A 26,038-nucleotide genomic window follows, 5' to 3' on the forward strand; every position below is an offset into this window, starting at 1 on the left:
AAATAAAATAAAAATTTTGGAAATTATTTTATTTTATTTTTTAAATAATATGTGATTGTTATATTATTTTTGTATGATAATCATGTGTTATTTACATTAACATTTAAGTATCATATCAACTTTATTTTAATAATGGTAAGGAGTTAAAGCAACTTAATAAAAAATAAATAAAGTTTAGACATCTTATTAATTTTTTTTAAATTTAAACATTACATTAAAAAATTAAAATAATTCAAAAACGAAATGAAATATTATTTCTTTTTTGAAAAAATGAACTTTCTTATTTTGCTGTTACGTCGATGTCATTTTTTTTTTTTACATCAAGACAAAATCTTAGTATAATAAAAAAAATAATATTTTATTCGAAATAAAATATTTAACGTTTTGTCAAACTCTTTTAATCACTAAATTAAAAATTTAAGAACAATGTCAAATTCATTTACACATGTTTAATTAGGAGTGAGTAAAAATCGGTTTGAACCGATTAGATCGATCGAAATCGAGTGAATTCTGTTGAATAGATTCGATTTATTCGATTTTAATTATAATCGATCTTTTAAATCAGTTAAATTGATTAATTCGATCGATTTTCAATTTTTAAAATTGATAATCGTACTTACTGAATTAACCGACTTTCTAATAATTAAAAATTAAAAAAATTTGAGATAATTTTTTTTTGTAAAATATTGTTAAAATTATTAAATTCTTTAGTAATTTAATTCGAATGATACTAGAGTTTGAATTTTATTGAATTAAATTTATGGTTAGATAATTATTCATAATAAAAAAAAAAGATAAAAAAATTCGATTATTTAATCGAACCGATCAAATCGAACCGATTTTAATTGATTCGATTATTTTTTAAATAAAAATCAATTAAATCGATTATTAATTTTTTTAAACTGAATCGATTAAACTGATCATTTACTCAACCCTATGTTTAACTTCAAAACTTTTGCTACGACTCTAACCTTTGCATCTCGGAAATCTATTTACTTCCTTTGTTTTTTTCTTTTTTGGAAAGATTAGATTGTTAACCTTTTCACGTTGTAAATTGTTGAAAATATGCTTTGTGGTATGAGTTTTGGATTTTTTTTCTTTTCACCTGTTAAGGTACATTGTTGGGTCCATATCTGTTATAATCGTATTTAAAGTATTTATTACGAGAAATGATAAGTTTTTCTGTCTTTCCTATTCAACAACATGGATTGATGTTTTTAAAAAATAAAATTTTAAATTAAGGATACCAAATCAAAATCTATTTTTAAGGTAAATTCAAAAATATAATAATAATAATAATAATAATAATAAATGAATATGTTATTTGGGTTTTATATCCAATTTAAAATAAGTTAGATCAATCTATCTAATTGCTTTGTATTTTGCAATTTGTGCTTCAATTAATTAGCAATGTGTCTTTATATTATATACTTAATATTAGTTATACATTTTTTTTCGAATTTTAATTATTTTAATGGAAACTTTTATTTTATAATATATAATTAAGGTTTTTTTAATATGAAAAATTTTTATTTCAGACAAATTGAATTTTTACAATAAGAAACATAGAATTTTATTATTAAACTCATTTATTAATTAAAAACTTACTTATTTATGTTTCATAATTATAATTTTAAAATATATTAATAATATGTATTCACATATATTGCGTGTGATGATAAATACTAATATTTTTTAAATAAAATGGAGAAGCATGGTTACAGTCATTATTTGATTTGTTCTTTTGTTTTTTTTTTTTTTTTGTTTTTTTTTTGTAACTTTTTAAATTATTTTTTACTCTCTAATAAAAAATTAAGCACGAATTGAAATTATTAAAAAACTCATTTGCCAAAAAAAAAAGATATTAAAGATAAAAAGTGTTCAACAAAAATAAAGTCAGTTCAAGAAAAAAATGGAAAATAATAGAGAAGAAGAAATAGAGAAGAAGAAAGGAAACGTTTCTTCAATAAAAGGCTCACAAACCAACCGAAACGAAATGCAGCGTCCTCTCTATTTATAGGGAAAGTACTCCAACAGATCAGCAACATAAAAACACCAGAAACAAAATCTAGAAAACAAGAGGGAGAGTTCGCAAAAACGATGGGGTGGGGATGGACGATCTACGAAGGAACGGTGGTAATGGGATCGCTAGTTCTTCTAGGATGTGCAGGTCTTTGGTTCTTGAACCGAAGACTTTACAAGGAGTACGAGGAAAAGAGAGCTTTGGTTCAAATCATTTTCAGTATTGTTTTCGCTTTCTCTTGTAACCTTCTCCAGCTTGTTCTTTTTGAGATCATCCCTGTTCTCTCCAGAGAGTAAGAGTCGCCCTTCATTCTATTTGTTTGTTTTTGCATTTTCTTTTTGTTGTTTTGTAAAGTGGGTTTCTGTCAGTTTAGCCTAATTTTGCTTCTTCTTTTTTTGTGTTAACTGAATTACTATATGCGTTTAGGGCTTTTCAGTGTTATTATTTTTATGGGTTTTGCTTTGTGAATAGAGGAAATAAAGTTGAATAATGTTCGAGTAATTCTATATGTGCTTTTTTGGGGATTTTATTATTGAGAAATAAGAGTGGATAGGATCTTCGAAAATTGGGTTTTTGATAGTTTTAGGTTTAATGTAACTATCGAGACTTAAATTGTGTGATCCGTACTTTATTAGGAGTTAACCGTTTATGTTTAGGCGTTTCAAGTGTTGTTACTAATATGGCTTTTGGTTTTCTTTTTTGGTTGCTTTGTGAATGGAAAAAAGGAAGTTGAGTTGGAATTTGATGATTGGGATATTTCCTGTTTTTTGGGATTAATTCAACTCTTGGAGACTGGTTAATGTACTTTGCATATGGAGTTATTAGTTGCTTCTTTTGTTTTTTGTTAATTACCTTTTGGTTGTTAGTTTAATTACTTGCCTTTTGATTTCTGAAGACCCCAGTGCTTGTTTGTTTGTGTTAGAAAATCTATGGGGCTTGGCTTTTACATATATAAATCTTTTACGTGTAACTTGTTTGCCTCTATGTTTATGTGATATTTAGTTTCTTGGAAGAGAATGTGAGAAGGAGAAAAAGTTTTGTTTTTAGAATTGATTTTGATGGTATTGGTTTTAATGCACCTACTGAGCTTAATCTTCTATCTGGTAATTTCAAGTTAATTAATCCTTTTTGAAATGCAAATTTGTATATACCATTTATTAGGATTCCCTTTTTCTTAAGTCATAAGATAATGAAGTACATTAGACTTCTGAATATTAAGTTTTTTTTGTTGTTCTGGAGAAATTACTATTATTGTCTTGTGCTTCTTTTGTTGTACATTTTACTAATTCTCTATTAAGGTGGTTGTAATCATTGATTTAATTACTTGAATGTCATAGTACTCATTGTTAACTCACATTTTCCCTTTTATTGATAGGGCAAGATTGATAAACTGGAAGGTGGATCTATTCTGTTTGATTTTGCTACTAGTTTTCATGTTGCCTTATTACCATTGCTACTTGATGCTTTGCAACAGTGGTGAGTTTGTTATTTTTTAATGCTAATTGAATTGTTTTAACTCCAATTTTATTTTATAATCAAGAATTGTTTTCTTGGATTTGCTATATCTCCTGTGGGGGTTAATGTTTAGGTGTTAACATTTTTGAGAACTTTGCTGTGTCTCCTTCCCCCGGATATAACTGTCCACATTATTGAATATAACCGTGACTTTAAATCAGTTACCTCTGGGGAATGGTGAATATATATGTTTTTACAATTGATTTATCCAACTTTGTCACACAATTGATTCCTGAGCTGAGAAGGATCTAAAAAGTAGTTAGAGCATTTTATATATGGTCACTTCGTGCCTATGTATGTGGCATTACTATCAGTGAAAGTTTCTGAGGCCAAATATGCAAGTCATGAAAGAGAAAATAAATAACATCAGTACATGGGTTCAGTGTTATCTTTTAGGCCTCCTCATGTTTTTGGATGTTCATCTCAGGTGTGAGGAAGGAGCGAGCTGGACTGGGAGCTATCCTATTCTTGTTGGCGTTTCTCTATGCTTTTTGGCGCATGGGCATTCACTTTCCCATGCCCTCTCCTGAAAAAGGTTTTTTTTTTTGCATTTAGTTAAGTTAATAGTTTCTCTCTGTCTCACATGCACAGGACTCACCATGTTTTTTTACAGAGTTCTCTTCCTCTGTTCTGATTGGATTTGGTTTCATTCTTTGATCTCTGACCTTGAGGATATGACATCAAAACTTGATTTTAATGATATGAGTACCACACCTGAAATTGGGGGCTTAGCATTAAAGATTGGAGGATGTGTATAATTAGATTGTAATGGAGCGAATTTGGGGGCTTTAAAGATTTTAGAAAAATAATAGAGGCTGCATTATTCCTGGAATATTAGTGGGATGACAGGTTGGGAACTTATTTTATAGTTTTGGAGGCCAAAGAGAAATATGTGATTGGTTTGGAGGTATCAATTACAAAACGCTACAAAAGTATTATGCATTGTGCGTAAGGCAAGGAGATCAGTCACACCCTTCACCTTTTTGTGTTTCTTATCTCTTTAGAAGATTATGCTTCTGCCTGGTCTAAAATCTGCAGGCTTTTAAACTTGATTTTCTAACAGGTTATCAGTAATCTTGATTTAAGGATAATGGTTTAATTTTAACCTAAAGCATATATCTTTTGTGCAAGTGTTTCAGAAATATTAGCTACTGCTTTCCAGCAGCTCAGCTCCTTCTGATTTTTGTTTTTCAGGTTTCTTCACGATGCCTCAATTGGTCAGTCGAATTGGTGTTGTTGGAGTAACCGTCATGGCTGTCCTATCTGGTTTTGGTGCTGTAAATTTGCCGTACAGCTATTTGTCACTTTTCATTAGGTACTGACATGTATTGGTTATCTGATTTCTTGGTTCTTGGATGCAGGAGAGTTAAAACAGATTTTGTTCCTGCATGCTTCATATTTTAAATAACCATTTCCTCTCTGTTGTGTTTGGGATATCATTTTCATCATTTTTGTCATTGCTTGCTTAGTATTTGTTTGATCATAACTTGTTGGTGCAACCTTAACTCTTCTCTTTCATTTTCTTTGATTTATGTGACCCCCCAATGATTACTTGAAGCAATTCCTGAAAGATGGGATGTCCATTAACAAAATAATGGTATCATGTATATACTTTCTTAGGTAGTGATGAAAAGTGCTCAGGGATTAGATAAGGGGAAAACTAAGGGAGTAATTACAAAGTGACCAATAAATGCAGGAGAGATGTTTTCTTGTTATGAGGCTAATGCCTGCAATATGATGGATGAAGATGGAGTGGGTGCTTATCAATTGAAAACTTTTAGAGACGGCCAGACTCCAAGGTAACAATGCTTGGTAGTTCTGTGTCATGTCCATGGAGTGGCAGGACAAGAATGAACATGTTATGGTTTGAAAATAAGTGCAGTTGTAAGAAGTTGGAGGTTGCACCTCTTTCAGATTATGTCTTAGGGGAAGAAGTCTGAGATGTGTCTACTTGAATTTCTTTGGCTGAAATATGAAATTTGAATAGGTGGAGCTTTTAAGGAACATTACTGAGATTAAGGACTTTAATTTTCTGAATTCAATTGTGGCAGCAAAGTTAGATTCTCTTATTTTCTAAATTTAGGTACAATGTGGTGAAAATGGTTGGAAAATATATCTGGGCATTTGACTTTTGTATTTGTGCAGCAAAAATAAAAAGTCTATATCAATGTGGTTGGAAATTTTATTTTTTTGAGTGTTTAGAATGTTTATTGCTATAACAAGCAGGAAGCAGAAGAAAATAATTGTATGCTCTCAAGTAATCTCCAGAACTTGAGTCAGAAAACTTAATTGTAAGCTGCCAAATGATTGCAACAGCGGAAAATATTTTCCAAAACAATATGAACAACCATGTTCTTGGATAGATATAAATGATTAGAAAAGATTCTCTGCCAACTCTAAATGTTTGCAAAAGCTTTGTTAAGTTGCTGAGTATGCAGCTTTAAAATGTATTGATATTCCAGCTTCTTTACATGGAAAATAGATGTACCATGTTGTCCATGTTATTATTAAATGGATACTGCCTTTGATTCGTATACTCAAATGTTTAGTTGAAGGTTCAATGTTCAACTGAATGAGGTTGATTATATGATAAGTTGAGCCTAGAAACAGAACCTCTGGGAAATAGCCCACTAAACTCTTAGACATTCCTCTTATACAATAACATTTTATAGAATCACTATAGTTAAAGAAATTATGGAATTTCTATTTTTTATGCGAGGTATCACAAGCATGGTCCTTAACAGGTATTGGCTGTGTATGTCTTTAGGGGCGAATCCATGATTGACACCCATTCATATTTTGATAATTGTAGAAGGTAACACGATAATAGTCTGCACAAGCCAACTTTGGATCTATTACTCATGGTTGAGCCTGTAAACAGCACATGTTAAGGGATTCCAAAGCTATTTTTATTCCCTGTAAAGCTTGTTCTAGTTTTGGGATCAAGTCGAAGATTCATATGTAGCTTATAATGTTGTAAAGCTGATACCGATACTTTATTGACATTGATTAACAGATTAAAGCTGCCTTTCTCTGGCATTTTAGTTTTCCAGTATCATGCTTGTTTCTATGTACTAGATGATTTTGATTTCTTACATGTTTGTGCCTGTAATTATGGCAGAGAGATTGAGGAATCAGAGATTAAAGCATTGGAGAGACAACTAATGCAATCAATTGAGACTTGTGTTGCGAAGAAAAAGAAAATTATTCTTTGTCAAATGGAGATGGAACGAATTCAAGGATCTGACGAGGTTCACTGATCTTGCTCCTATTGTCTTAGTGCTTTGAAATTGATGCAATTTTATTGATTGGGCTCTTTAATGACCACAATAGAAATACCTAAGGTTATGAATGAAGCATAATTTGTGCTAAGATGGAGATAAAGATAAGAAGCATATACAGATTCTTTAAGCTAATTTATTATTGGTTTTAAATTCCGTCAAATTTGAATTCAGTTTGGAACATTCTGTCACAACTGACCATATCATGGTGCCAAAAATCACTTTACATACATTATACTTGTTTGCCATGTTGTTTTCTTGTCTGATGTATTTGTTTATTTCTTGCCATTTTTTACATTTTGACCCTAAAATCAAAGTACTTCTCAAGTCTTTTGGTTGACAGTGATTATAGTTACCATTTTCTTTTGACTAATTAAAGATGTATGTTTCAGAACTTAAAGGCCAAATCCTTCTTCAAAAGGATTGTAGGCACGGTTGTACGTTCAGTGCAAGATGATCAAAAGGAACAAGGTCTGCATTCTTTTTTCCCTTCTTCAACATATACTGTAAAATTCCCTATAATGATGAATTTGCAATGTGGTATGTTCTACATAAAATCTTCTGACTTAGTAGGCTTTTGTTTTGATGTTTTTCCTTTCAAAGTTTTTTTAGGTTGCCTCAATAAAGTTCTTAGAATTTCTCCTTGGATAATCATACGCTTTAGGAACCTCAACTATAATGTAATAACCTCAAATGTGGAAACATCATTCATTAATGATTGCAATGTCCTTATATGTTGATATGTTGATCATCTTATTTTTCTTTTTTAATTTGATTTTTTACTTTCTTCTTCACTGTAATCATTGGATATATTATCTTTTTGTGATGTTTGCATGCATCTTGGCACTTCATGTATATGGAATACTTTATAGTTATTACACCTCAACTGTGAGATTGTAGATCGTGTAAGATTGAACTAAAGAAGAGATATGCGGTATTATTTTCCTGTTAGTTTTGGCGCAATTCAAACTTATAATAAAGGATAAGATGGATTAGCTACAAGCATCAGGGAGAGAAAAGTTGTTGCCCTACCTTCTGGGTTTGAATTGGTATTGAAAATGGCCTTTGGTTTTATTGTTTTCAAAATTAAACTTAGAAGTTTCAAAATTTTGTCGACAGTCTGAAATGCCAATTTAGCTGTTTTTGATGTACGGGTGTTGTATTTCATGTAGTGTTTTTGATGTTTTAGTGTCTTGCCTGTCATCTATGCTTGTTTCTGGCTGTAGCCTTGTAGTGGCTTTACTATTTTGTGTTGATGTGCTTTTAGAATTTCCAAGGAAGATGTTTTATTTCACTTTCTTTACATTAGCATTTGACTTACACATTTGAAAGGTGCATAATACTTATGATTCAATCTTTTCGAATCCATGAAGGGGTTATCTTCTTTGTTTGCAGATATTAAAATCTTGGATGCCGAGGTTCAAGCTTTGGAAGAGCTTTCAAAGCAACTATTCCTGGAAATCTATGAGCTTCGCCAAGCTAAGGTTTAGCTTTGGCTATACGCTTGTAATATTATATTAAATATGATCATGGGCTGTTGACCTAGATGTCAATACTGTCTCTTATGGCCGTCTTAATCTTTCAAAGTGTAAACAAATGAAGGCCTAGACTTAGTCATATCCCTTAGTATTATAGAGGCACTTTAAAAGCTGATTTTCTAGATGGCAGATTTATGCCTTAAGATTTAGTCAGAATTGAATCAAATTGACATGCGATACTATGTTGTCACATTTTCTATTATTTGTCTTGAAAATTGATATGTTACCGTGTTCTCATGCACAAGATATACCATGCATTGGACCAAAAAGATGCGGAGAAACATAAGAAGATATTGATATTAACAGAATGGTAGCATAAAAATATTTCTTTTTGCTATTTGCTTGTAGTTCTTATTTGTTTGAATTTTTCTAGTTCATGTTAAGTATTTTGATAAACATGATTATCACAATACTGGCTACTCTATAATGTTCTGCTCACAGAAGATGTACAATTATACTATCATGGTAGTCCTCAATTGCTGTAGTTATTTAAGCTAGAGTTTTCCTTTTTGTATTTCCTTTTTAGATTTCTATTTCTCTCAGGAAAAGCAATGGTCAATCTTCTTGTTTATATTTTGCAGGAGGCTGCTACTTATTCGCGAACATGGAGGGGCCATATGCAGAATTTGCTTGGTTATGCAGGTTCAGTTTATTGTGTGTACAAAATGATCAAGGTATATGACCAAGGAATTTTTACTTTTCTTTGCTACACAATTCATATCGAGTAAAATAGTAAATCTAGTGGCCTGAAAATGATATCTCATTTATAAAGAAATATGATGAAGGTAGTGATCATTAAAATAGGAAAAACTGAAATGCCTTGCAAAAGCATTTAATGGTAATGATGTGCTAAAAGTTCATCATCCTGTTGATTTCATGGATAGTTCATGTTTTTGGAGTTTAGCTTTTATGCAGTTCTATTTAATTATATTTTGATATCAATTTTTTGTCCAAACTAGTTTGAATAAGTATTTCTCAAAATGAATTTGAGAAAAATGGGTACATAATGGCCAAATCTTTCTGTTCTAATTGAAAGAATGTCTTTTTTTTTTTTTTTTTTAAGAAAAAGAAGAATTGCTTTTCAGAAATGTATGTGACATTGAGTTAAACTTTAGGATCCCACCTCCCTTTCTTCAAGCTACTTGAGAGTACTTCTTGAGTAGGTGAAAGCAAATAAAAGCTCTCAAAAGGGGCCTTTATTATTTGCTCTAATTCCATGTAAACTGCACCAGTAAAGATCTTGCACTGATAAGTGAGATAGCACATGTTCAAGTTTTCCAAGTGTTCTGTTTAGAAAAAATATTATTACTACTACAGTCCCAATTTACCATGCCTCATTTTCACAGTAACATCTGAATAAAATCTCAAAATCACCCCCCTCCTTTCAAGTGAGATTTTAAAAAAATTCTTCAATGAAAGGTTCCTAGAAAGCTGAAGCCAGACTTTAAGATTTTTTTTCATCCTTTCTTACATTGTTTTAACCACCTAAAATCCCATGACTTCTACTCACCAATTTGCCCTCTGATAACCTATTTAACCTTGGTTTCAAAATTAATTTTGCTTGCTCCACTGGTCTCCCTAATTTTCAATTTATAGTGCCTCTGAAAACTATTTAATCTTGGTCTGAAAATTCCTGTTGTTTGCTCCCCAGTCTCCATGATTGTTAGCTAGAATGCTAATCATTGACTTGAGTTAACCTCAGCAAAATACCCTAAAATCAGACCTCTTATTGGACTAATACATGTTATCATTTTTAGGTGCTTTCATGCATCAAATTTTTTGAAGGTTGCATTGTTGATTTCAAAGGTTAGGATTTGAATATTAGCCCTCCCATCAAAATATTGTATGGGAAAGTGCACAGGAACATGGCCAACATGGACTTTACCACATGGCATTGTTCTTGAAATGGAATAAACAACTCTCTAACAATTAATTGGAATAACAGCTTTAAATGTTTCTTTGTTTTTTATGCTAAGGGGTTCTGAGGCAAGTTAGGTCATTAAAAGTTTAGTGTTTAATTTTGAAATTGTGAAATTGCTGATATCTCAATTTCCATTTGCTAACAAAATTTCTTCCCTTTTTTTTTTTCCTACCTAAGATTTAATGTGTGAAAAAGGTGCCTGATTGATCTCTCTTTTGCTGCAGTCTTTACAAAGTGTTGTTTTCAAGGAGGTATTGCATCTCTGAATGATCTCTGCTATCATTCTCTCTTTTCTTCCTTTTTTTTGTGTAATCATTGTAATGTAAAATCTGTTTCTTTGGCAGGCTGGATCAGTTGACCCTGTTACAATGTCAATTACCATATTGTTGCAGTTCTTTGATATTGGAATAGATGCTGCATTGCTATCACAGGTCAGTTGTGAATAGTGCTTACTGTATTGCACTTGAATAGATTGATAGTCTGCATCGATGTTAATGTATGCAAATTCTAGTATGTAATATCTGCTTTTCACATGCCACTAGTGTTAAAATATATCCCGCTCCTGTTTTGTCCTATACTAGACTAGGCTTGAAGTCCCATATTATTAGTTATAGGGGAGGCCAGATTTTAAGTTTTTTTTTTTTTATGGATAATATCCTAAATAGCCCCAGAATTATTGTATTTTTTCTAATGTGATATCTAAATTAGAAAAATTTATAACTTGGTACCTAAACTTCATTTCCATCTATTAAGCTACCTCAACCCCTATCACCATTAAAGTAAGCGCCGATGTGGATGACACATGGTTACCATGTGATTGTAACGTGGCCGTCATGTGTGATATTTTTGAAAAAAAAAAAAAAACGAAACAATCAATTTTTGAGAAATTCTGAAAATTTTATTCCCATTTTTTTTTTATAAAAAATTAGATTTTGTTGTTAAAAAAAATAAATTTGTACTTTATCACAATTTTTTTAGCAAATAAAAATATTTTTAAAAATACAAAACCATAACATTTTTTCAAAATAAAATAATTTAAAAAATAATAAATAATTGAAATATTTTTTTTTTCTTTTTTTTTTTAAGAAATTATTTTTGAAAAACTGAAAATTTATTTTTGAAAATTATTTTATTAAAAAAATTTTTTTAATAAGTGGCAACCTCATCATTGCCACTTGGCAGCCACTTGTCATCACCATCAGCATTGATTACCACATCATCATTTATTCCACCGGTGTTAGAGTTGGGTAAGTTAATAGGCAGAAATGAAATTTAGGTATCGATTTAGAAATTTTTTTAATTTAGGTATCACATTAGAAAAAAATTCAATAGTTTACGGGTTATTTAGATTCTTAATCCATTTTTTTCTTTTGGTGCATATGGAAACACAATGGGCCTTGGTCTACACAATGGGAAATGCCCTCTTCCATCCCTTATAACCCACAATTCATGTTCCAGTGTTTAAACTTGAGAGTTGAGACCTCCAAGTTGAAGTCTAAAGTTTTTATTTAATTCTTGTTTGTTCTGAAAATTAATTGAAAATTTTAATTACTTATAATTTCAGTTGGAGTTGTTTCTGAAATATAGATGGGATGCTAAATTTGTTTCATTCAACTGCATGACCAATATTAAATATATATATGATATTTACTTGGTGATGGATTTATCTGATTAAGCCACTGACCCATTTTGTATACCAATTTAAGGTTTGTAGTGAGTTTCTGGTTTATCATATGAGCTGGCGAACCACTGTCTCTTGATTCATTTTCAAACATTCTTTGGAAAGATTGAATTAGCTAACATTCTTTTGCTATGATGTTAAGGAGCATAAATAAATTTTGAATTTTTTATTTTAATATTTGAAAACCCTGTATGTAGTTTGGGGGTAGGGAGGAGAGCACTCACTCCCTAGCTAATTCTAATATTTTTTGTGTCATTGTATCTTTTTCTCTTAAGATTAGCCGCAGCATATTTATTATCATTTCAGTTTCTACACCGCTGTAGTACATTCAAATATCTGATTATGATGGTGCCCTCCTTTTTTTTTTTTCCTGCCTTAAACCATTAGAATTTGGACTGGTATGCTACATTATTCTAACCCTCCAAGTTTGTCAATTTGATGCTTCACTAATTTATTGCTTGAGCTGGAAGGGAAAACTCAAGATATTTGGGGGTTTTTATGGAAAATGATTCTGTGTGGAAATATGACATGCCAACTTGTTGGCTTGACAGTGGTGCCTTTAGTCATGAGGTTCTATGGATTTGACCTTTATAGATTTTGTCATTTTATTCAAAAGGCAAGGATATTAGTAGTTAAAATTTTACTTTCCTTTAGAGAAGATAAAAGGATGGTTTTTCCAGTATTCTCAAGGATTACATGTGATTTTAGTCTTGCCTGTATTAGAGTTGATTGATTATCTCTTAACATAATGGATTCCAAGCGCTGGAACCTTAGAGGATGAAGTTGTACTAATGGGTCATAGTTTTAGATTAAGCTTAGTGACATCATGCTGAGAATATGTTAAAAGTATTCTTGTAGAGTCTTCTAGTCTTCTTACTGCGTTTAAAGGTTTTAAAATCCCTTTCTGTAGTTCTAACATATATTTGAAGAGAATTACTATTAATTTTGAGTGATTTCAAACTTAGATGGCAGCAAACTATGGACGGAATTGCTGGCAAGGCTCATATTAGATGCATAATATTTCCATCAAAGGTCAATAAATTAGAACCTGAGATGGTGTTGATTCTGTATGACTGTTTCTTGACTTGCATAATGCGATTCCTAAGTTGGTATTGCTTCAGTATTATTATTTAGTGACTTGTGTAGTTTGTTTTATATGATCTGTGCTTGACCTTTATTTATGTATTTTGTTCATTTGTACGGAAAGCACCTAATGATTCTAGCACTTTGTGATTGGGAAAAGTTAACCATCTTGTTGCCTTTAGTTTTCACTCTATTAATAACACTTTCACTAGCTATGATGCAATTGCTACGTACAGTCTCTTTGCTGGGGTTAATTGGCTTCTTACTTTTTTTATATTTGTTATTTGCAGTATATTTCCCTGTTGTTTATAGGAATCTTGATTGTCATATCAGTGCGGGGTTTCTTAACAAATCTAATGAAGGTAATCTTATCCTTTTTTTGTGGGGCTGGGGGGTGGTCATTTTAGTTTTATGTTTCTTATAGTTGAGTAGTTTTAACTACCATATGCTATGTCTACTTGATTTTATCTGAAAATCTAAGTCTCTTGGCATTTCCGGTCCACTGTTGGTTTAGCAAATGTTTAGTCATTGAATTCTATTGACATTAAAACCTTTCTGAATATAAACAATCAAGCATGGATTTGTTCAGGTCATCTTTGCTGATTCTATGTTGCCAATTTACCATCTTTTGATTGTCATCAATCATCATTGACTCTTTGCTATTCATTGCTATTTTTGTTACTAGTATCAATTCACCTCTTCCATCGGAGAATATTGTTTTTTCTTTTTATATATTAATTTCATCATTATTGGCATGACCAGCACAAGCTTATGGCATATGTCAACCATGTGTTGCCTTTCTTCTTTGCTGTTATATTGAAATCATCTTTGTTTTAGAAGCAGTATGTGTTTCCTATTATCTAGTATTCTGTAGCTTAACTTGCAATGTTTGGTTGCATGCAGTTCTTCTTTGCAGTTTCCAGAGTTGGTAGTGGATCTTCAAGCAATGTTGTCCTTTTCCTTTCAGAAATTATGGGAATGTACTTCCTCTCTTCAATTCTTTTAATAAGAAAAAGTTTGAGGACTGAATACAGGTACGGCCGTGATTGATGTCAACTTATGTAGCTTTTCTGTTGGTTATTAAGGAAAAAATATTCCCTTCAGTTTGTAATGTTGTTCTGGATGTTTATTGTAGATCCCTTTCTAGAGGGACAAAATTGTTAATACATAGTGTCGAGAATGTAGAATGTTCTGTAACCATTGACGTGCAAGGATTGTTTCTGGAATCCCCAGAATTTTGTTAACTTTCTCATCAAATTTATAGAAGCCACCTCTAAATTTGCTCTTGAATCAAATCTTTCGTTATAGATGTGAGCTTATTATCGATAGATAGAAGTAACTGTAAGAAACCATATGAAATGCCTGTTTAATTTAGATATATACTTGATTTGCATGTAAGATCCAAGTTTTAAAGGCTAACAGTGAAACTTAGGATTGAGAAATTATAGTAAATGCTTTGTATGCTAATATTGCTGAGAGCTGTATATGTAAATCTATTAGCTAAGGGCTGCATAGCAAAGCAGGTATAACTATGCTTTTTTAGCATATCTGAGGAGCCTTTCTGGCAATTGGGGCATCCTTTGGGAGACTGTTGAGGAAAAAGTCTAGTCTTTGATTCGCAAACTCTGGTCTTGGGCAATTTGAATTCATTATATTATTAGATCACCAATAAATTAGAATGCAACAAAGAGAAGAAATGAGAAATGGATGAAAATGAAGTGCAGTGCAGAAGTTAAGTCTTGTTGTGTCACACATAATGGATAACTAGAGATGACTCAAAAGGCCAAGGACAAGGGGATGGATGCAGTCACTCAATTCAAGCAACCACCTTTCTGATTTAACATAGATGTTATTTGTCAAGTGTGGCAAAGAACTCAAGATCAAATAGAAGTGAAAGAATGGGTGAAAATGAAGTTAGTCTTGCTGTGTTACACATAGAAATGGATAATTAGAGATGACTCAAAAAGGCAGACGAGAAATGGATGAATAGGTCACTTAATTAAAACAGCGCAGTCATCTGGGTACATATAGATGTTCCATGCCAGGTAGGTGATGTGGTATATTTACCACATCATTCTTGGTTAATTATTTTGGAAGTCAAGCTGACATAACTTTGGTAAACTTGCCTTTAGGTGTGCAATGAGAAGGTGCATTGGGGCCTATCAGCTACTATGCAGCCAAAATCTCTGCAGTTCTCTCAAATGTTCTTAAATAGGAAATCAGGATGGACATAGACTTAAGAGCTTGGTTAGTTTCATCATTTAGGATGGTCATAAATAGCTATTTTATTAAGTTTAATGTTACCTAAAAGAAACTTAACCATTGCCTTTCAGTGTTAGATTAACTTTGTAGGACTGCATATGTTAGTGAATGAGGCCATTCCTTCTTGATCTTTAAGATAGGTTTTCCAATTGGTACCTGATTTGGCATTATGAACTGTTCTCTGTTCTTTTAACTATGTAAAGGTTTGGTACCTTTAAGCACTGCAGAGCAAAGCTTTTTCATTTGTGCATTTAGGAAATAGGAAGCTACTTTTATATGCTTCAGTATCATCTGGATGAGTAATAAATCACATCAAATTAGTTTTATGATTGATTGGACCTTGTACTGAATGTGCTTTTATCTTTTGTTTTTCTGGGCTTGTACTCTATGTAGTTGTCTTTAGCACGTTTCTCATGACTCTAATTACCATATTATCATGGTTGAATTTCTCAGTTTAGGATTCTGCATTACAGTGAACACATTTGCTTGAACTATTGTGACTTAAATTGGACTGAGCTCTTATTGTAATTCCTATTTTAATTGTTTAATTCCTATACTCTACAGCTTACAGTTATTTGCATTTAAAACCTGGAGCCATATTAGTTTTGTGTATCCCTTGGCAGGTTGATTATAACAGATGTTTTGGGTGGAGATATTCAGTTTGACTTCTATCACCGATGGTTTGATGCAATTTTCGTAGCCAGTGCTTTCCTTTCTCTGCTTTTGCTTTCTGCACATTATACATCTCGCCAGGCTGACAAACACCCTATTGATTGATGTATTCTCATGTAAGTAAAACATCAAGAAATCACTTCATTTCCATCATTGTTATTTTTAATCCCTTTAATTGAGTGCAACAATATAGAATTTATTTGTGCCAAAGCAACAAATTTTTGTGAGGAAAAGAGAAATGCTACTTCTTGCCTGCTTGTTTCATACTGAATGTATCTTGTTGGACTGTTTTCCTTGTTTAGATTTGCTACAACAAAGCGTTATTATACAATTTCAATTCAGTTTCGAGCCTAAAAGCAGGTATGGATTTGTATGAACTCCAACACTACTTATACCATGCAATGCCTCTTCATTCCTTTTCTATCTGATTCATATTTTCCTTGTTCTTTTTTTAAATTGAATTGATATTCATATGCATGGAATTAAGCCTTTCACTATTGCTCATTATTAAAAAGCTGAGTAATTGTTGCCTCTTTCCTTTTTATTGCTTAACTGGTGTCTCACAAACAACTGTCTTGTTCATCTTGAAGGGCAGCTGTCTCTAAGGTCTAATGAATCATGTATGTTAAAACATTATTGTTGCGTGATCATTAGATTGGCTTCAAAAGTCATTACATAGAATTGTTTCTTTTCCCTCTCGAAGCAGCTGACTTGAACTCACCTAAGATGTAGACCAGTAAATAAGGACAACAATATCAGTTGCACAGCCAGGATTCCTGAAACAAAATTACTCTTCCCAAAAGGTTCCTGAAAACACCACAAATTTCCAATCCTATTTAGGATATCTACCCTTAAGTTAACATTTTGGTTATCTAATAGCAATGAAATTCCTTAAAAATTACAGCTGCAGCAAGCAGCAGCTATGACAATCAAGGTTGTTGATACATGCTGGTCAGTTTTAAGATTTTCTTTTAAAAAATGGTTTGCTCCAGTACCGGTGTGTCTTGGCTTACCATTCACGTTTTTTTATGCAAGTGAAAATTTGAGGTATATACTGATTATATCTATATGTTCGAATATAATGTCACAATTTACATTCATTAATATAAATAATACTAATAAAAGCTTTATTTTGTAATAGAAGCCTCTATTTATAGCCCATCAAAAAATGTGTAATGTATAATTCAAATCCCATCAACAAGTAAATTTATTCATCTAGTTAACTGTTTAAACTAGTTGAAGAAATTGTGATGAGATGGTAACAGTTTGCCAACCATTGTTTGCTTACTTACCAACAATGTCACATTTGCTGTTAGTTGGATGGTTTTAAAGCTTCTTGCATGCCTTGTTTCTATCTTTTTTTTTTTTTTTTCATTTCCTTCCAAGAAGATGAAACATTGCCACTAATTTGCAGGTTGCAAATTACTTGTGTAAAAAAACTTTTTAAACCCCTTAAGACTGGATTTATCTACATCACCAATCAATGGATTCACACTCCAAAGAGGGTCTGTAGTGATCTATATTCAGGATGAAGAACACGCGGGTAAAATTTTTTTTGCAATATTCTTGTGCATAGTTCATGATGTAAGGAAGATAGTTATTTGTGTACTTCAATTGATAATATATTTGTTAATTGATCAATTAAATTCCAATTCTCTCGAAATGTATACGAACTTAAATGTCATTATTTTCATTACAACCTCTGCTTCACATTGTATTTGAATGATGCAAGTAGCAATGAGCAGGTGCTATAGGGCTGTCAACGGCCTTGATGTTGGCAGCTGTAGGTGCATGGTGATCGGCCATTTGGTCTGCCATCCATAGTTGGCAATGCTAATTTCTTGCATGTGAAAGGTTGAAATATGGCAAAAATTCCCCCATTGAAATGAAGGTTTGGAACTTTGGTCTTTGGTATTCACCCTTAACTTGCTGACACACTAGACATTGGGACACAAACTGAGCTATGTTACGTTTCATATTATTCCACCAAAAACTTTTTTTTTTTTAAATCTTTATACATCTTAGTACCTCTAAGATGTATAGTGAATCGAGACCCATGTGCTTTTTCTAAGATCTCTCGTTTTAGATCAAGATCATTTGGTACACAATCTATTTTTAAAACGTAATGTGCCATCCTCATAAAGATTAAACTCTAGCCTCAAACCATTTTGCACTTCAGCCCTAAACCGTTCGATTCACGTCAAGCACCTCGAGGGAGGTAGGCAGGGTGACCGGTCTCCGTGACGAGGGCGTCACGAGATTGGATGCGGGAGAATGTCACGGACCTAAGGGGGAGTCTTGAATCCCACATCGAACATAATAAGAAGGTCCTTGGGGTATAAAAGGGTTCACACCATCTCCGCCTTGTGAGGCGCTTTGTGAGGCGCATTTTGTAGGACAAAATCGTGAGGTTAGGGAGGGTCAGAGCAGACAATACCTCACAAGGATGTGAATCGTGGCGAAAGGCTGATTTGGGACGTCGAAAAGGTGAATGTTCGGATCTCGGAGCTACGCAGGTTCGGAACTTAAGTCTCGACCCGTGTAACAGCTACTAAAATTAGTTATGGAAGGTAAAATGGCATTCAAGATTTTTAATTTTAGAGTCTGATTTTTCGGCCTATCCAAAGCAAATTGCCCTGTAGCTTCTTTTGTGTAAGAAGTCCGAACTCTTTTTCCCCCGTTCGTTTTGATAACTTTCCTATGCTTTTTTAGCGACTGTTCAAAGGGATAGCAATTATTTCAATAAATATGATCACTGTTTTAGCAAATCTGACGGGCAATTTGCAATGCAAATTCAACGGTCTATAATTGCAATGCTAGATGTGAGCGTGACACATCCTAAAGTGGCCCTTTGTTTTTCCAGTTGTCCATTGTGTGTTTTGTTTTACTCGCTTTTAACTTCTGGTTGACTTTCATTCATTGCATTATTGCAAGTTTTGGTGATGTATTTCATTTTTATCAAATTATTATATGCTTCCCCCGTTATTTACAGTCATTATTTGGAATCATAAAGTATTGCTTCTTTTATTTCTTGAATTTTTTTTTTTTTTTAAACATCATATCAAAAGCTTGAGGAAAATTTTCATCCGTGATATTTTAATATTTTATTTCGGTTCTGTTTAAATTTTTAATTTTTGAATTATTTTATTTATATTTAAAGTGATTTTATATTATTTTCTTTCTTACGAAGAGAAAAAATTGTAAGCATTAGAACAAAAAAAAAAAAAAAAAAAAAAGAAAGGAGGGGATGAAGGTTGTCACTTGTGAATTGAGGCCGCTATTGTTTAGATTTAGATATAGATCATCACTAGTCCTACTTTTACATTGGATCGAGTCAATTGGACACACTTGTTTTTTTTTTTTTTTTTAACACTTCGCCCCTTTGGCCCTTTTTCCATTTTCCCACAGAAATATTGAAGAAGACGTCACACAATTTGTCTCCCCCTAAAATTCTTAGGGAAAGGAAGGGCTGCAGAGGCTTCTGGAGTAGGCAATAATGAATATCATGTTACTGCAAAAAATAAAGAAATAAGTGTTAAATTTAAATTAAAAATTTGTTAAAAATAATTATATTAATCAATTAAATTAAATTCTAAATTTAAAATTTAAAATTAAAACAATAACAATAAGTGAGCTATCATAGCCTCACCCAACCGAACCAAACCATATAGATCTTACTTGATGAAATTTTAAGTCAAATGTTTAATCCCATAGCTTAGATTTATTTATTGCATGAATAAGGAGTGGTTTACATAGATTTTAAAGTTTTTAATTTTACTCTGCATTTAAAGATCTGATTTGATTTTTTATTTAAAAAAAAAATCTCTATTCTCTCATATCCTTTTTCAACATTAATTTCTTCAAGTGGTGCTTTAATAACTCTTCTTTCATGAAAAAGAAAATGAAAGAAATAGTATGGATCTCTTTGGTAACGTGGAATCACAAAGCGAGGCATATCGTTCTCTTTAGGCATCACCATCGTCCTTCAACAAATATGGCATAAGGAAAGCGACAATGCTTACTCTACAAAATACCCTTCTCAAATGGTCCGACAATTCACGACGACTCTGCTGAAGGGTCTAAAAACAGAGTTCATAGCAAACCAAAAGATGATTTTTTTATTCACTATTAAATTAAAAAAAATTTATCTTTTTTTTAATCAGACCAAAAACAAAACCTTAAAATTTATTATCGAAATCGATTATGAATTTCACTCAATACTAAATTAAAAAAAAAATCCATTTTTTTCTATCTATCAAATAAAATCTTAAAATTATATGAAATTACAATTAAAATTGATTATGAATTTAACTCGCTATTAGATTAATTTTTTTAATTTAAAATATAATCAAATTAATTTATATAATTATACTTAAAAAATAACATATAATAAATATAAAATTCAAATTTTAACACTTAAATCTTTCTGCAAACTCTTTGTACAAATTTTTTTCTTCCATTTCTATCAAAACTCTTATCAAAACAATACCTTGGGGTTGCATTGAATTCCGATCAAATTTCAGAGCTGGGCCATCCACATTTTTTACATATTAAACAATAATTCAAATAAATTTTATCCTTACCTTTAGGCTATAGCTCTAGCTAAACCCATTAGTATACTATCCATAGCCTACCATGTGCCATCCAGCCCTATACACCAATAACACAGCCAACGTCCCTACCACTCTCTTAATAATTACTTAGCGCAATGAGCTGCCCTCGGCTCCAATGACTCTCAAAACACAAGTAACAACCCTCATCTGCCTATCTAACCCATGTGATAGCCTCCTTCCATTCAAACTTATTCCTGCTTCACATTGAAACATCCTACCTGTCTTCAACTCAAAAACAACTCTCAGAATTATACACAATTTAATAAAAAACTATGACATCCACATACTTCAATGCAATTCAATGAACATAAAAAGCAATGCATTAAAATAGTACCTACCTTCAGGTTATTTGAATCCAGAACCAAGAATTACACTGTCTGATTCAAAGAAATGAATTAAATGCCAAAGTACACTCATTACTCGGTATGACGTTAAATCTTCCACTTCCAGTAATGGGATCTACACAACCAGTCGACAACTTTCGGAAATTGATTTCAGGTCAATTATTCTTCTGAAGAACCATAAATGAGAAAAAGAAGAAAAATAACAAATTAATGATACTGAGAAAATAAAAATCATAGGTTTGATAAAGGCTTGCTGGTCTTCCACAAGTCAGATGCTTGCACAAATATGTGTGGCAAATCATTAACAACCCATTACTGCACAATTGTACACGAAAGCACCTGCTCGCTCCTTGACAGCAAGCACATTCCACTCTGGTCCATCCGAGTTTCCCTCCTCTGGATCCCAAGAACGCAGAACAATTACTCCATCAGCACGTCCTCCATGTCCTCCAGCTCCTATTACTAGTAAACTGTTACCACATGCTTTAAATGCCAGTCCCCAACCATTTGAAGAGTCAGCCCTAACAGGTAGCCTCTTCACAACACTCCATGAGTTATTAACCTTGTCATATTTCTTCACTTCATTAGTTGCTTGGTCAGCAGAGTAAAGTTGATTATTTACAACAGCAACTAAAGGAGGAGAGCACATAGCAGGATGAAATGTACCTGCATTGCAACCAGGGTACATATTTTCTATCCTCCTCCATGACCTTGTCTCAATATTGTACTCTTCACCACAAGTCAAACAATCTGTATGACTCGACATGCCCCCAATGACATAAAATTTTCCATCCATAAAGAAACCAGAACACAGTTTACGTGGAAAGTTCATATCTGGCAATGTTTGCCAAGTACCCAGTTCAGAATTGTAGAGCTCAGCAGATTTTAGAACATTGCCATTCTTATCACTTCCCCCAGCTACAATGGCAATCTCCCCAAGGCTACTAGAACCAAACAAACACCTAGGCAAATTCATTAGGGGGCATCTAGACCAATCGTGGGTAATCAAACTATACATCCAAATAGCAAATCCTGATAACTCACGACCAAAAACAAGTAATTCAGTCCCCACTGCCAGAGACTCTTTATCAGCAGAAGTAAAACAATCATCACATGGAATCCTAGGCAGTCTCATCCACTTCCGTCTCACAGGATCAAAAGCTTCCCAAGGCATCATATTACAGGCTAAATAAACCCGGTGTTCAATTATGACAAGCTGACGTCTCAGTTTATATAAATATCCACTGCCAATGAGTGACCTAAATTTTCTATTTAAATGAGCCAGATTTGGGTAGTCAGATCTGCTGCTCCGGGCCACAATGTCCACTGCTATGTCATCATTAAGACCTGGTAGGAGACTGTTATCCGATGATTGTCGATCATGATTTTCCCCAGATCTTGCCACAATTATAGGTTCCTTTCCATTTTGTCCTATATAACCAAAAGTTAAAGCTCGCACTTCCTTGTCCAGCAAACCTTGCCCAACACCTTTCATATTAGTTTTACTAGCCAAGAGAATATGTGTAAATATATGCCAATCATCTTGCAAAATTCTCAAATTATGATTAAAAGACACTGTAGGCTGCAATGAAACGTGACCTTGCAAACAAGCCATTACTTGTGATTCATGTTCTGCCCCTTCTACTTTCATCTTTGGCTTCTTAAGTGAATCTCTGAACACCATTTGAGAGAATGTGCAGAACATAAAACTTTTCCCTGAGAAAGAAAAAAAAAGGATTAAAAAATGTGACAATACCAAAAAGCAAATGCACAAAATATAATCAACTACAAGTATACTTTATCAAGTTTTCCCTTTATTATCCATCTTTTTAGCCTACCAAAGGATAGCCTTTACTCTATTCTATCCATGTTTGACTTGAAACCAAGGTCTTCTCTTCTTAGAAGGGAGAAGCACTGGCAGCTACAAGGGAAACTGCTTGATACAGCCAATGTGCTTCTAATTTTGCTGGTCAATAGTAATTAAAGCAAAAAAGATTATTTTCCCAAAAGCACATAATGGTTCAGTAAATTAACAATGCATGACTTCAAGTATCATCTTCCTATGGTCAAATTAACAATACTAAACTCATACAAGGATCAAGCCTGAGCTCAGACCCTCATTGATACGAATGTGACCCGGGGTAAACAAAAACAAAAATAAGTTACAATAAAATCTGCAGAGAAGCAGCTTTCACAATCCTCGTAATATTGCGTAATACAGACTCAAATAAAGCTTCAGCATCTTTTAATCATTAACATCCCCTTTTTTATTCAAAAGGGGCAGCAGGAACATATGAATAACAACTTCAAAAGAACTCCTTCATAATCCAAAACAAGTATCATCTTTCCATCTAGACATACTGGTTACTAATCATTTCTGGCTTCCAGACTTAATCAGTGCTTCAAACCCAGGATGAACTCATCCAATGAACAAAATTTTGAGGAAAACTCATACTCCAATAGAAAATAATCTTTTGGTTTTATTAGGCACTTTAATCAGTGTGGAAGATAAGTTGATTCCCAAAAAGGATGTTCAGCAGCATTCTAGCCAAACTTACACGGAATTGCCTCTCAGACCAAATTATCCTACATATTGTATGACTAGAACCCAGCAATAACCATCCAAATAGAAATTAATCATCAACACAACTTTCCATGATTAAGGAAAATATAAAAATTGTAAATTATAAAGGTAAAAAAATGACAGCACTCAGCAGATTTAATTGTTTCTCTGGCACATTTCAAAGTAACAGTTTGAAGGGTTTGGATGAAGGAAAAGGCTGTAGAGCTTATCCATGGTTTCTAATTGATTAAAAAATTTGTTTTCTGCAGATATAATTATGAAGAAATCATTATCAAAGTTTGAAATCAAATCAAGTAAAATAACATTTTAAAACAACACAACTGACTTTTTTATATCTTGATCTTCTATTCATCTCAACACCATCTCCTGCTGTAGTTGTTTTTAAAATAAAGCATTCTTCTTCCAAGTCAATGTTAAGAAAATTTCAAGTTCTCTTATCAAGTAAAACTTATGTAAAGTCATAAAATTCCTCTAAATATAAACAGTTTCATAATGGTGCCAATAAAATTATGGATTAAAAAGCAACTGCTCCTCATCAAATATAAAGTGAGGTCTATTAGAATAGCCTTGGATCTAATATTTTTCACTTTATGACTTTCTAATCAAGAACAAAATGAACCTAACCACAAAATATTTACCTATGGGAGATAGTCCTCTTATCCCATAATCCAAACAATGGGAGGTAGTCCTCTTTCATTCCATAATCCCACTCCTCCCATCCTAGAATACGAATCCGCGAACTTCAAGACGAAGTCTTAAGTTCTAACTGGGGTGAGAAAGAATGGTTGGTTCCTAGTAAAACTCTTCACTTGCTCTTGTCTTTGACACTCTTATTAATTATAAACTTAATTTATCGAATAATCCTAACATGCAATTTTAATTTCGATAAACTGATAAGTTCTTATATTTACTATACTTTTTTACTTAATTCTTGAAAAAGTGAAAACAAAAACAGAGCCCTGGAAATTTCAACTAAAAAGAAAAGGAAACAAAATTTTCAAGAAATGAAATTAATTCAACAATTGAAGCTTAAATCTCTGCAGATCTTAACATGCAACAAATTAAGATTAAAAAAAAAAAAGAAAAGGAAAAGAACCAGAAGAAGAAGTAATCAGCCGTCACCTTGTTGAGTGAATCAAAATCCGACCCGATTTTTCGCTCCCGGAAATTTCGGCGACACCCGATCTCTGACAAAAATTTCCAAAACCCTAGTTCACATTACTCTAGAGCTTCGATTATCCCACATTTCCCAATCTCTCCCTTTCTCTTCCTATCTCTCACTCCCTTTTTTCTAAGCTATAGGTTTTTGCATTATAGGAATCTCATTCTCATCCATATATATAAATATACAAATTATTACAATTATTATATATATTTTATTAATATGTGAACAAGATTTTTATCATCTTCACTTTCTGTCTCTCTAAAAACCAAGACAGAAAGAGAGAGAGAAAGTTCCCAATTTTAATAATATTTTCCGTTTTTTTAGACGATGGAAACAGAGATTTTATAACAGTTTTCTAACGCTTATGGCTTTTCCTTTTTCCTTTTCCTTTTAAATAATAATTTATTTGGTTTTGTTTTTTCTCATTTTCACGTTTCACCCCAATATTTTTCTCTTTTTTAATTGCAGTCCGTAAAATTTTGTTCTTCTACTTCTTCCCTTATCCAGTTATTCTTCTTCAAACTCCACTATTTTTTTTTTTTGTTGTTTCTTGGGTTGACTAGTCAACTTCTTTTTCTCTTCCTCTTTCACTCAAGCGCTTACTTAACTGTTAGTGTTCATCGTGCATGTGCTGCTTGCTTTTCTAGTTTTCTTCTTTCCTTCCCACCGTTTCCTTTCTTCTTTTCTTTTCCTCTTTATTTTAACTTTTCCGAATCAATATTAATGTCTAAACTATGGAATATAAACAAATTTTATTATATTTTTATTTATCTAATTTAATATAAATATATAAACCAAATTTTTTGGCAAAAAAATAATCCATTATTATTAATAGCTTATATTATTGATATATAAATAATTTTAAATTATGGCCACATATTTTTTAATAAATATAATTTTTTTTATATAATTTTTTTAAATTAAATTAATTAAAAATTTTAAATTATCTTAAATCATTCTCAAATATCATCAATTAAATTAACAAAAAATAATAAAACTTTATTTATCATCATTAACACATAATAATTTTGTGTACCATTATTCAATTATAAATATTCAACTCTTTAACTACTTTTATGGTAAAAAAAATTCAGTTTCTAACATTAATTGTTACGTATAGGATTTGGTTTGACCGCTTGTTTCTTATTACATTTAATGTATACTTATTATATTAACTTTAATAATTTACTTTTAAATTTTAAAAAATTCAAATATAAATTATATTTTTATCTTTTTGCATTTTCGGGCTAAAAAAATATTTTTTATACATAAATAGTCTCCAAGGATGCCATCATATGTTTATCTTATTAAATAATTCAATTTTTAAAATTAAAATTACGTATTAATTTAATTTTT

General features: G+C 32.1%; 2 protein-coding genes across 2 annotated transcripts; one reads left to right on the forward strand and one right to left on the reverse strand.

Moving 5' to 3' along the window:
- The first annotated feature begins 1,863 nt into the window (after window positions 1–1,863).
- Window positions 1,864–17,675, forward strand: LOC111293691 (GPCR-type G protein 1). The gene is made up of 15 exons (XM_022886565.2): window positions 1,864–2,315; window positions 3,399–3,499; window positions 3,966–4,073; window positions 4,733–4,853; window positions 6,660–6,789; window positions 7,212–7,290; window positions 8,215–8,303; window positions 8,939–9,031; window positions 10,503–10,529; window positions 10,623–10,709; window positions 13,333–13,404; window positions 13,946–14,076; window positions 15,928–16,092; window positions 16,279–16,336; window positions 17,391–17,675. Exons 1-13 carry the CDS (start codon window positions 2,101–2,103, stop codon window positions 16,079–16,081), a joined length of 1,407 nt encoding a protein of 468 aa, XP_022742300.2. The 5' UTR covers window positions 1,864–2,100; the 3' UTR covers window positions 16,082–16,092; window positions 16,279–16,336; window positions 17,391–17,675.
- Window positions 17,676–20,891: 3,216 nt separating this feature from the next.
- Window positions 20,892–24,832, reverse strand: LOC111295146 (F-box/kelch-repeat protein At5g60570-like). Its single transcript, XM_022888530.2, has 2 exons — window positions 24,640–24,832; window positions 20,892–22,649 (listed from the first exon to the last, which is right to left on the reverse strand). Exon 2 carries the CDS (start codon window positions 22,636–22,638, stop codon window positions 21,235–21,237), a length of 1,404 nt encoding a protein of 467 aa, XP_022744265.2. The 5' UTR covers window positions 22,639–22,649; window positions 24,640–24,832; the 3' UTR covers window positions 20,892–21,234.
- Between the last annotated feature and the right edge of the window lie 1,206 nt (window positions 24,833–26,038).

This window comes from Durio zibethinus, chromosome 14, assembly GCF_047325235.1.
Source record: "Durio zibethinus cultivar Kanyao isolate XHJ-2024 chromosome 14, ASM4732523v1, whole genome shotgun sequence".
Lineage (NCBI taxonomy): Eukaryota > Viridiplantae > Streptophyta > Magnoliopsida > Malvales > Malvaceae > Durio > Durio zibethinus.

Excerpts from the sequence above, each read along its gene's own strand:
- LOC111293691 (XM_022886565.2), top strand. The coding sequence starts at position 2,101 with ATGGGGTGGGGATGGACGATCTACGAAGGAACGGTGGTAATGGGATCG. Across the intron at positions 9,032-10,502 it reads GTGTGTACAAAATGATCAAG|TCTTTACAAAGTGTTGTTTT; the intron begins GTATATGACCAA and ends CTTTTGCTGCAG. Across the intron at positions 10,530-10,622 it reads AAAGTGTTGTTTTCAAGGAG|GCTGGATCAGTTGACCCTGT; the intron begins GTATTGCATCTC and ends TTTCTTTGGCAG.
- LOC111295146 (XM_022888530.2), bottom strand. The coding sequence starts at position 22,638 with ATGTTCTGCACATTCTCTCAAATGGTGTTCAGAGATTCACTTAAGAAG.